The sequence below is a fragment of the Salmo salar genome, chromosome ssa27, assembly GCF_905237065.1.
Source record: "Salmo salar chromosome ssa27, Ssal_v3.1, whole genome shotgun sequence".
NCBI lineage: Eukaryota > Metazoa > Chordata > Actinopteri > Salmoniformes > Salmonidae > Salmo > Salmo salar.
The window spans coordinates 40,486,740-40,499,298 of record NC_059468.1 but is presented as its reverse complement, the minus strand read 5'-3'; the positions used below and the strand labels follow the sequence as shown (position 1 = coordinate 40,499,298).

The 12,559-nt window shown below is 45.5% G+C and overlaps 1 protein-coding gene across 4 annotated transcripts in view; it reads left to right on the top strand.

Annotated features, from left to right (window-relative positions):
• Window positions 1-12,559, top strand: part of trit1 (tRNA isopentenyltransferase 1) — a 61,632-nt gene that overhangs the window by 22,765 nt on the left and 26,308 nt on the right. For 2 of the 4 annotated variants that reach the window (XM_045709514.1, XM_045709512.1), the window contains exon 2: window positions 12,317-12,457. In XM_045709514.1, the coding sequence (XP_045565470.1) occupies window positions 12,317-12,457 (141 nt within the window). Of the gene's footprint in view, window positions 1-12,316; window positions 12,461-12,559 lie in introns of all 4 variants that reach the window. The other 2 variants (XM_045709515.1, XM_045709513.1) reach the window with 1 other exon arrangement.

The window sequence follows — 12,559 nt, the reverse complement described above, 5'->3', positions numbered from 1 at the left end:
TGGCTCCAGGTCATCTATAAGTCTTTGCTAGCAAAACCTACTCGTAGCACGCGCTCCAGCAGGTATATTTCACTGATCACCCCCAAAGCCAACGCCTCCTTTAGCTGCCTTTCCTTCCAGTTCTCTGCTGCCAATGACAGAAACGAATTGCAAAAATCACTGAAGCGGGAGACTCAGCAGGAGACTCACCCCAGTATTTCTACTTGCACATCTATCACTCCAGTGTTAATGCTGAATTGTAATTATTTCGCCTCTATGGCCTATTTATTGCCTTACCTCCCTAATCTTCTACATTTGCACACACTGAACATAGATTTTTCTATTGTGTTGACTGTACGTTTGTTTATGTGTAACTGTGTTGTTGTTTGTGTCGCACTGCTTTGCTTTATCTTGGCCAGGTCGCAGTTGTAAATGAGAACTTGTTATCAACTGGCCTACCTGGTTAAATAAAGGTAAAATAAAAATTCCCTATATACAGTACTTATTCCCTACATACATGACCTATTCCCAATATACATGACCTATTCCCTATATACACTACCTATTCCTTATAAACAGTACCTATTCCATATGTAATGCTGTAATTTTGACCAGGGGTCATAGGACTCATTGGCCCCATAGGGTTAAATAAAGGTGAACTAAAATGTAAAAAAAAAAACGGAGTATAGAGTGCAGTGATGTGTCCTATAAGGAGCATTGGTGGCAAATCTGATGGCCGAATGGTAATGAACATCTAGCCGCTCGAGAGCACCCTTACCTACTGATCTTTAAATTATGTCTCCGTAATCTAGCATGGGTAGGATGGTCATCTGAAGCAGGGTTAGTTTGGCAGCTGGGGTGAAAGAGGAGCGATTACGATAGAGGAAACCAAGTCTAGATTTAACTTTAACCTGCAGCTTTGATATGTGCTGAGAGAAGGACAGTGTACCATCTAGCCATACTCCCAATTACTTGTATAAGGTGACTACCTCAAGCTCTAAACTCCCAGAGGTAGTAATCACACCTGTGGGGAGAGGGGCATTCTTCTTACCAAACCACATGACCTTTTGTTTTGGAGGTGTTCAGAACAAGTTTACGGGTAGAGAAAGCTTGTTGGACACTAAGAAAGCTTTGTTGTAGAGCATTTAACACAAAATCCGGGGAGGTACCAGCTCAGTGTAAGACTATCATCTGCATATCAATGGATGAGAGTTTCCTACTGCCTGAGCTATGTTGTTGATGTAAATTGAGAAGAGCATTGAGCCTTGGGGTACTCCCTTGGTGACATGCAGTGGCTGAGACAGCAGATTTTCTGACTTTATACACTGCACTCTTTGAGAGATGTAGTTAGCAAACCAGGCCAAAGACCCCTCAGAGACACCAATACTCCTTAGCCGGCCCATGAGAATGGAATGGTCTACCGTATCAAAAGCTTTGGCCAAGTCAATAAAATTAGCAGCACTACATTGCTTAGAATCAAGGACAATGGTGACATCGAGTGCCTTTTTAAGGTTACAGTGACGCATCCATAACCTGGGTGGGGAGCCAGATTTCCTACCAGAGAGAATACTGAAGACATCAAGGAAGCCAGTCAGTTGATTATTGTCAAGTTTTTCCCAACACTTTTGATAAACAGGGCAAAATAGAAATAGGCCTATAACAGTTATAATCAGCTTCATCTCCCCCTTTTAACCTGTTACGGCTAGACGTTCTGCTAGCGGAAGTGCAATACACCAAAACAAAGCTTAACTTCTTGTTAATCCAGCCACCGTGTCAGATTTCAAAAAGGCTTTACGGCGAAAGCAAACCATGCGATTTATCTGAGGACAGCACCCCATCATACAAACGCATAAATCATATTTCAACCAGGCAGGTGCGACACGAATGTCAGAAATAACGATATAATTCATGCCTTACCTTTGAAGATCTTCTTCTGTTGGCACTCACTCCAATATGTCCCAGAAACATCACAAATGGTCCTTTTGTTCGATATACACCCTTCTTTATATCCCCAAAATGTCCATTTATTTGGCGCGTTTGATTCAGAAAAACACCGGTTCCAACTCTCCCAACATGACTACAAAATATCTAAAGTTACCTGTAAACTTGGTCCAAACATTTCAAACAACTTTCCTAATCCATCCTTAGGTATCCTAAAACGTAAATTATCGATAAAATTTAAGACGGAATATACTGTGTTCAATAGCGGATAAAATCAAAGTGTAGCGAGCTCCAGGTCGCGTGCCCCAAACAAGAGTCCACTTGGCTTGACACTCATTCTGAATAGCCGTACTTCTTCATTTCTCAAAGGAAAAGCATCAACCTAATTTCTAAAGACTGTTGACATCTAGTGGAAGCCATAGGAACTGCAAGCAAGTGCCTCATAAATCTGGTTTCCCTTAGAAAACACAGTGAACTTAAAAAACAATTCCTGGATGGTTTGTCCTTGGGGTTTCGCCTGCCATTTCAGTTCTGTTATACTCACAGACATAATTTTAACAGTTTTAGAAACTTAAGAGTGTTTTCTATCCAAATCTACCAATGATATGGGCCTGAGTAGCAGGCAGTTTACTTTGGGCACACTTTTCCTCCGGACATGAAAATACCGCCCCCAATCCCAAAGAGTTTTGTTTTAAATAAAGGACGAACCTTGGCTGCCTTCCAAGCAATGGGAACCTCCCCAGAAAGGAGAGAGAGGCTTGGTGATGATAGGGGCAGCAACCTTAAAGAAGAAATGTTCTAAACCATCTGACCCAGATGGTTTTTGGTCAAGTTTCAAGAGTTCCTTTAGCACCTCGGACTCAGTAGGGACTGCCTGCAGAGAGAAACTTTGTAGGGGAAAAAGAGGGAGAAGCATTGGGGATAGTTACATTAGAAGATGAAGAAATGTTGGACGGGCAAGGAGGCATGGCTGTGTCAAATAGGAATCCTGATTTAATGAAGTGGTGGTTAACCTGTTAGGGCTAGGGGGCAGCATTGACACGGCTGGATAAAAAACATACCCGATTTAATCTGGTTACCACTCCTACTCAGTAACTAGAATATGCATATACTTATTACATATGGATAGAAAACACCCTAAATTTTCTAAAACTGTTTGAATGGTGTCTGTGAGTATAACAGAACTCAAATGGCAGGTCAAAACCTGAGAGATTCCTTTACAGGAAGTGGCCTGTCTGACCATTTCTGGAACTTCTTTGCCATCTCTATCATTTACTAAGGATCTCTGCTCTAACGTGACACTTCCCACGTCGTCCATAGGCTCTCATAGCCCGGGAAAAAAGAGAATGTCGTCATTCCAGCCCCAGGCTGAAACACATTATCGCCTTTCTCAAGTGGCCCTTCAAGAGACACTAGCTTATGCGCGTGACCCCGACCGCCCCCGCCTTTGGGATTTTTTTCCTCTGTTTGCCGAAAAGGAGATTCCCTGTCGGAATTTTATCGCTTTTCTACGAGAAAAATGACGTAAAAATTGATTTTAAACAGCGGTTGACATGCTTCGACGTACGGCAATGGAATACTTTGAATTTTATTGTCAGGAATTGCGCCAAGCGCCGACACTTCTTTACTATTTCGGATAGTGTCTGGAACGCATCGAACAAAAACGCCGCTATTCGGATATAACGATGGATTATTTTGGACCAAACCAACATTTGTTATTGAAGTAGACGTCCTGGGTGTGCATTCTGACGAAGACAACAAAAGGTAATGACATTTTTATAATAGTAAATATGATTATGGTGAGTGCTAAACTTGCCGGGTGTCTAAATAGCGAGCCCGTGATGCCTGGGCTATGTACTTAGAATATTGCAAAATGTGCTTTCACCAAAAAGCTATTTTAAAATCGGACATATCGAGTGCATAGAGGAGGTCTGTATCTATAATTCTTAAAATAATTGTTATGCTTTTTGTGAACGTTTATCGTGAGTAATTTAGTAAAATGTTAGCGAATTCCCCGTAAGTTTGCGGGGGTATGCTAGTTCTGAACGTCACATGCTAATGTAAAAAGCTGGTTTTTGATATAAATATGAACTTGATTGAACAAAACATGCATGTATTGTATAACATAATGTCCTAGGCTTGTCATCTGATGAAGATCATCAAAGGTGAGTGCTGCATTTAGCTGTCTTCTGGGTTTTGGTGACATTATATGCTGGCTTGAAAAATGGGTGTCTGATTATTTCTGGCTTGGTACTCTGCTGACATAATCTAATGTTTTGCTTTCGTTGTAAAGCCTTTTTGAAATCGGACAGTGTGGTTAGATTAACGAGAGTCTTATCTTTAAATGGCTGTAAAATAGTCATATGTTTGAGAAATTGAAGTAATAGGATTTTGAAGATTTTGAAAATCGCGCCACAGGCTGGCAGTGGATGTTACGTAGGTGGGACGAATTCGTCCCGCCGGTCCCATAGAGGTTAACCTCTCTGGTATCATTGGGACGCTAGCGTCCCACCTCGACAACAGCCAGTGAAATTGCAGGGCGCCAAATTCAAAACAACAGAAATACCATAATAAAATTCCTCAAACATACAAGTATTATACACCATTTTAAAGAAACTTCTTGTTAATCCAACCACAGTGTCCGATTTCAAAAAGGTTTTACAGCGAAAACACCCCAATGCGATTGTTAGGACAGCGCCGAGCCACAAGAAACCATACAGACATTTTTCAGCCAAGGAGAGGACTCACAAAAGTCAGAAATAGCGATTTAAATTAATCACTTACGTTTGATCTTCATATGGTTGCACTCCCAGGACTCCATGTTACACAAATGTTTGTTTTGTTCGATAATGTCCCTCTTTATGTCCAAAAACCTCTGTTTTGTTGGCGCGTTGAGTAATCCAAAGGCACAAAGCGCTCTCTCAACACCCAGACATAAAGTCAAAGTACAATAAAAGTTTGTAGAAACATGTCAAACGATGTTTAAAATCAATCCTCAGGTTTTTGTCATAAATAATCAGTAATATTTCAACCGGACAATAGCTTCGTCAATAGAAAAGGAGAAACAAGAAAGACGCGTTCCTGATCGCGCGCTGGACTCATGTCTGGAAATGTCCACTGTCCTCTCATTGAAAGTGCTGTATCGCCCTCATGTTTCAGAGTAAAAGCCTGAAACAATGCCTAAAGACCGGCCACATGTAGAAGAAGCCATAGAGATTGTGAACTGGGTCCTACTTTGTATGGTGGATAGGCTTTCAATGGAATAAGTCTTTCAAAATAATAGTACTTCCTGGATGGGTTTTCCTCAGGTTTTCACCTGCCATATCAGTTCTGTTATACTCACAGACATTATTTTAACCGTTTTGGTAACTTTAATGTTTTCTATCCAAATCTACCAATTATGTGCATATCCTAGCTTCTGGGCCTGAGTAGCAGGCAGTTTAATTTGGGCACGCTTTTCATCCAAAATTCCGAATGCTGCCCCCTACTCTAGTGAAGTTAAGGAGCTCAGCCATGTCCTTCTTGTCAGTAACAACCACATCAACATTAAGGGACATGGGCAGCTGTAAGGAGGGTTTATTCTCCAGGTCTTTAACTGTTTTCCAGAATTCTTGGGGTTAGACCCATAGAGAGAGAACTGTTCCTCAAAGTAAGTAACTATGGCCTTCCGGACAGCCTGAGTGAACTTATTTCTCATTTGCCCGATCGAGAGCCAGTCAGCCTGAGTGTACGTGTGCCGAGGTGGAGTAACTCTGCCAGATCATGTTTTTAATTCTTATTTTATTTATGTCGGTGTGTTTGTTAACATTACCACTGAAAATATATAAAAAATAAGGTCCAAGCGTCTTCGACAGACGGGATCAAACTGATTCTATACCATTTTACAGAGGCCAGGTCATGAAGGAAGGCTTGCTCATTAAAGTATTATTATTATTATTATTTTTTTAGCAATAGTCTGACGAATCAGGACAGGTCATTTCACTGAGCAGCCATTACAAACACAGGCTGTAAAACAGTGATCACTAAGGTCATTACAGAAAACACCAGACCTGATACCTATCAGGATTATTTGTGACGATAACATCGAGGAGAGTAGCCTTTTCTGGGTGTTTGACGTCATACCTTGCGGGATTGGTAATAATCTTGTTCCGGAGGCAGAACTGAATGATTTCTGATAGCTTTGTGGCTGTGCTAGCTCATGATCACTCTGCAGAGATGCCTCCAGAACAAGATTCATGACGAGAAACGCTAACCTGTGATGGATACAGTAGACTGGCCGGAGAGATGGGAAGGAGTGGATACAGTAGACTGGCCGGAGAGATGGGAAGGAGTGGATACAGTAGACTGGCCGGAGAGATGGGAAGGAGTGGATACAGTAGACTGGCCGGAGAGATGGGAAGGAGTGGATACAGTAGACTGGCCGGAGAGATGGGAAGGAGTGGATACAGTAGACTGGAGAGAGAGATGGGAAGGAGTGGATACAGTAGACTGGCCGGAGAGATGGGAAGGAGTGGATAGAGAGAGAGAGAGAGACGAGCTCTTTTGAATAGTGAGAGCTGTGTGTGAGGACCAAAGCTCTCTAAATCAGGGAGCCGTTGAGGATCGCGGCTCCAAATTAGAGCCACATTCCCCTGTCTGTCTCCACTACTATTCACTCACTCACTCCTGTCCTCTGCCTCCTTTCCTCTCGCTCATCTGTCTCCTCCTCTCTCTACACTGTCTCTTCTTTTTCCACCTCACTGTCTCCTCTCCACTGTCTCCTCTCCACTGTCTCCTCTCCACTGTCTCCTCTCCACTGTCTCCTCTCCACTGTCTCCTCTCCACTGTCTCCTCTCCACTGTCTCCTCTCCACTGTCTCCTCTCCTATGTCTCCTCTCCACTGTCTCCTCTCCACTGTTTCCTCTCCTATGTCTCCTCTCCACTGTCTCCTCTCCACTGTCTCCTCTCCACTGTCTCCTCTCCACTGTCTCCTCTCCACTGTCTCCTCTCCACTGTCTCCTCTCCACTGTCTCCTCTCCACTGTCTCCTCTCCACTGTCTCCTCTCCACTGTCTCCTCTCCAGTGTCTCCTCTCCTAGCAGGGCGTGACTATTACCCCGCCAGGCACAGATTAAGCACTGTCAGTTACAATCCTTTTTGTACTAATTAGAGTTTCCAGGAGCCTTTTCGTTGAGGTCTGTCGCTTTTATCTATCCATTTAGCCGCGTTATCTCTCCATTTCATTTTTGATATCGATCCCACCCTCTTAGGTCGGTGGAACATTCCTCAGAGCACGTGTCCAACTCATTCCACGGAGGTCCTGTCTGCGTGTTTCCACTTCTCCATTTTTTACTCGGTCGATGAGTCAAGGTTACTAATTAGTATAGAACTTGCCTCACCTTCTTATCTCGGTCTTAATTGAAAGTTAAAAACCGTGGAATGAGTTTGACACCACGTGTGTTAAAGGAGCAGCCCCCCCCCCCACGCTCTCATCGTTGTCAGCGGACCGTGTTTCCTGTTGCGCTGACGGGCACAGAGGGAGATGGGTACACACACTGACAACTAGGAGAACACGTTGATCGTTCTATCACTGTGTGTGTGTGTGTGTGTGTGTGTGTGTGTGTGTGTGTGTGTGTGTGTGTGTGTGTGAGGAAGTGGTATGATGTCTGGTAATTTTAGGGAGCGTTATGTTCTCATTACTGATGGTGTGCCTGCCTTCTGTTATGTCAATGTTTTCTCCCCCCCACACTAAATTTAGGCAATATGTAGGGAGCCTGGAGAGAGAGAGAGACTACAGTACATGAATGTGTAGGGAGCCTGGAGAGAGAGAGAGACTACAGTACATGAATATGTAGGGAGCCTGGAGAGAGAGAGAGACTACAGTACATGAATATGTAGGGAGCCTGGAGAGAGAGAGAGACTACAGTACATGAATATGTAGGGAGCCTGGAGAGAGAGAGAGAGAGAGAGACTACAGTACATGAATATGTAGGGAGCCTGGAGAGAGAGAGAGAGACTACAGTACATGAATATGTAGGGAGCCTGGAGAGAGAGAGAGAGACTACAGTACATGAATATGTAGGGAGCCTGGAGAGAGAGAGAGAGACTACAGTACATGAATATGTAGGGAGCCTGGAGAGAGAGAGAGAGACTACAGTACATGAATATGTAGGGAGCCTGGAGAGAGAGAGAGAGAGACTACAGTACATGAATATGTAGGGAGCCTGGAGAGAGAGAGAGAGAGACTACAGTACATGAATATGTAGGGAGCCTGGAGAGAGAGAGAGACTACAGTACATGAATATGTAGGGAGCCTGGAGAGAGAGAGAGAGAGAGAGACTACAGTACATGAATGTGTAGGGAGCCTGGAGAGAGAGAGAGAGACTACAGTACATGAATATGTAGGGAGCCTGGAGAGAGAGAGAGACTACAGTACATGAATGTGTAGGGAGCCTGGAGAGAGAGAGAGACTACAGTACATGAATGTGTAGGGAGCCTGGAGAGAGAGAGAGAGACTACAGTACATGAATATGTAGGGAGCCTGGAGAGAGAGAGAGAGACTACAGTACATGAATGTGTAGGGAGCCTGGAGAGAGAGAGAGAGACTACAGTACATGAATATGTAGGGAGCCTGGAGAGAGAGAGAGAGACTACAGTACATGAATATGTAGGGAGCCTGGAGAGAGGGAGAGAGACTACAGTACATGAATATGTAGGGAGCCTGGAGAGAGAGAGAGAGAGACTACAGTACATGAATATGTAGGGAGCCTGGAGAGAGAGAGAGAGAGACTACAGTACATGAATATGTAGGGAGCCTGGAGAGAGAGAGAGAGACTACAGTACATGAATATGTAGGGAGCCTGGAGAGAGAGAGGGAGACTACAGTACATGAATATGTAGGGAGCCTGAGAGAGAGAGAGAGAGACTACAGTACATGAATATGTAGGGAGCCTGGAGAGAGAGAGAGAGACTACAGTACATGAATGTGTAGGGAGCCTGGAGAGAGAGAGACTACAGTACATGAATGTGTAGGGAGCCTGGAGAGAGAGAGAGAGACTACAGTACATGAATATGTAGGGAGCCTGGAGAGAGAGAGAGACTACAGTACATGAATGTGTAGGGAGCCTGGGAGAGAGAGAGAGAGACTACAGTACATGAATATGTAGGGAGCCTGGAGAGAGAGAGAGACTACAGTACATGAATATGTAGGGAGCCTGGAGAGAGGGAGAGAGACTACAGTACATGAATGTGTAGGGAGCCTGGAGAGAGAGAGAGACTACAGTACATGAATATGTAGGGAGCCTGGAGAGAGAGAGAGGAGACTACAGTACATGAATGTGTAGGGAGCCTGGAGAGAGAGAGAGACTACAGTACATGAATATGTAGGGAGCCTGGAGAGAGAGAGACTACAGTACATGAATGTGTAGGGAGCCTGGAGAGAGAGAGAGAGACTACAGTACATGAATATGTAGGGAGCCTGGAGAGAGAGAGAGACTACAGTACATGAATATGTAGGGAGCCTGGGAGAGAGAGAGAGAGAGAGACTACAGTACATGAATATGTAGGGAGCCTGGAGAGAGAGAGAGAGACTACAGTACATGAATATGTAGGGAGCCTGGAGAGAGAGAGACTACAGTACATGAATGTGTAGGGAGCCTGGAGAGAGAGAGAGACTACAGTACATGAATATGTAGGGAGCCTGGAGAGAGAGAGAGACTACAGTACATGAATATGTAGGGAGCCTGGAGAGAGAGAGAGAGAGAGACTACAGTACATGAATATGTAGGGAGCCTGGAGAGAGAGAGAGAGACTACAGTACATGAATATGTAGGGAGCCTGAGAGAGAGAGAGAGACTACAGTACATGAATATGTAGGGAGCCTGAGAGAGAGAGAGAGAGACTACAGTACATGAATATGTAGGGAGCCTGGAGAGAGAGAGAGAGACTACAGTACATGAATATGTAGGGAGCCTGGAGAGAGAGAGAGAGACTACAGTACATGAATATGTAGGGAGCCTGGAGAGAGAGAGAGAGAGACTACAGTACATGAATGTGTAGGGAGCCTGGAGAGAGAGAGAGAGAGACTACAGTACATGAATATGTAGGGAGCCTGGAGAGAGAGAGAGAGAGACTACAGTACATGAATGTGTAGGGAGCCTGGAGAGAGAGAGAGACTACAGTACATGAATATGTAGGGAGCCTGGGAGAGAGAGAGAGAGAGAGACTACAGTACATGAATGTGTAGGGAGCCTGGAGAGAGAGAGAGAGACTACAGTACATGAATATGTAGGGAGCCTGGAGAGAGAGAGAGAGACTACAGTACATGAATGTGTAGGGAGCCTGGAGAGAGAGAGAGACTACAGTACATGAATGTGTAGGGAGCCTGGAGAGAGAGAGAGAGACTACAGTACATGAATGTGTAGGGAGCCTGGGAGAGAGAGAGAGACTACAGTACATGAATATGTAGGGAGCCTGGAGAGAGAGAGAGAGAGACTACAGTACATGAATGTGTAGGGAGCCTGGAGAGAGAGAGAGACTACAGTACATGAATGTGTAGGGAGCCTGGAGAGAGGGAGAGAGACTACAGTACATGAATGTGTAGGGAGCCTGGAGAGAGAGAGAGACTACAGTACATGAATATGTAGGGAGCCTGGAGAGAGAGAGAGAGACTACAGTACATGAATGTGTAGGGAGCCTGGAGAGAGAGAGAGACTACAGTACATGAATATGTAGGGAGCCTGGAGAGAGAGAGAGACTACAGTACATGAATATGTAGGGAGCCTGGAGAGAGAGAGAGACTACAGTACATGAATATGTAGGGAGCCTGGAGAGAGGGAGAGAGAGAGACTACAGTACATGAATGTGTAGGGAGCCTGGGGAGAGAGAGACCAGAACATGATCCCCTTTAGGAGCATCTGAGCATTCCGAGAAATTCCGTAAACGTGTTCGAGACGCTGACACCCAGTTGGCACATTCTGTTATCCGACGGTGTCATTACCCGTGGGTCTGCTTAGCTCAGTGGCTGTTCTGTTATCCGACGGTGTCATTACCCGTGGGTCTGCTTAGCTCAGTGGCTGTTCTGTTATCCGACGGTGTCATTACCCGTGGGTCTGCTTAGCTCAGTGGCTGTTCTGTTATCCGACGGTGTCATTACCCGTGGGTCTGCTTAGCTCAGTGGCTGTTCTGTTATCCGGCGGTGTCATTACCCGTGGGTCTGCTTAGCTCAGTGGCTGTTCTGTTATCCGACGGTGTCATTACCCGTGGGTCTGCTTAGCTCAGTGGCTGTTCTGTTATCCGACGGTGTCATTACCCGTGGGTCTGCTTAGCTCAGTGGCTGTTCTGTTATCCGACGGTGTCATTACCCGTGGGTCTGCTTAGCTCAGTGGCTGTTCTGTTATCCGACGGTGTCATTACCCGTGGGTCTGCTTAGCTCAGTGGCTGTTCTGTTATCCGACGGTGTCATTACCCGTGGGTCTGCTTAGCTCAGTGGCTGTTCTGTTATCCGACGGTGTCATTACCCGTGGGTCTGCTTAGCTCAGTGGCTGTTCTGTTATCCGACGGTGTCATTACCCGTGGGTCTGCTTAGCTCAGTGGCTGTTCTGTTATCCGACGGTGTCATTACCCGTGGGTCTGCTTAGCTCAGTGGCTGTTCTGTTATCCGACGGTGTCATTACCCGTGGGTCTGCTTAGCTCAGTGGCTGTTCTGTTATCCGACGGTGTCATTACCCGTGGGTCTGCTTAGCTCAGTGGCTGTTCTGTTATCCGACGGTGTCATTACCCGTGGGTCTGCTTAGCTCAGTGGCTGTTCTGTTATCCGACGGTGTCATTACCCGTGGGTCTGCTTAGCTCAGTGGCTGTTCTGTTATCCGACGGTGTCATTACCCGTGGGTCTGCTTAGCTCAGTGGCTGTTCTGTTATCCGACGGTGTCATTACCCGTGGGTCTGCTTAGCTCAGTGGCTGTTCTGTTATCCGACGGTGTCATTACCCGTGGGTCTGCTTAGCTCAGTGGCTGTTCTGTTATCCGACGGTGTCATTACCCGTGGGTCTGCTTAGCTCAGTGGCTGTTCTGTTATCCGACGGTGTCATTACCCGTGGGTCTGCTTAGCTCAGTGGCTGTTCTGTTATCCGACGGTGTCAGTACCCGTGGGTCTGCTTAGCTCAGTGGCTGTTCTGTTATCCGACGGTGTCATTTTCCGTGGGTCTGCTTAGCTCAGTGGCTGTTCTGTTATCCGACGGTGTCAGTACCCGTGGGTCTGCTTAGCTCAGTGGCTGTTCTGTTATTGGCTACTGTGTCTAACTCACTCTACAACGTTTTGTGTTAATTGCGGTTCGATTGGTATCTTGAAGCACATTTAACGGACAACTTTTCTGCCTTGTCGATCTTGACATCTGATTTGGTTCTCTCTGTCTTCCTCAGGTGTATCGCGGGCTGGACATCATAACCAATAAGGTGACGGCTGAGGAGCGTGCCCAGTGCACTCATCACATGATCAGCTTCGTGGATCCCCTGGTCAGCAGCTACACTGTGGTAGACTTCAGGAACAGGGCCCTGGCTCTCATATCCTTTATGATTGTACTTCCTGTATGGGTGAGACATGTGGACCACACCGCTCGCGATGCGTTGCAAAAATAAATCTAAACATGTTATTCAATCATTGCT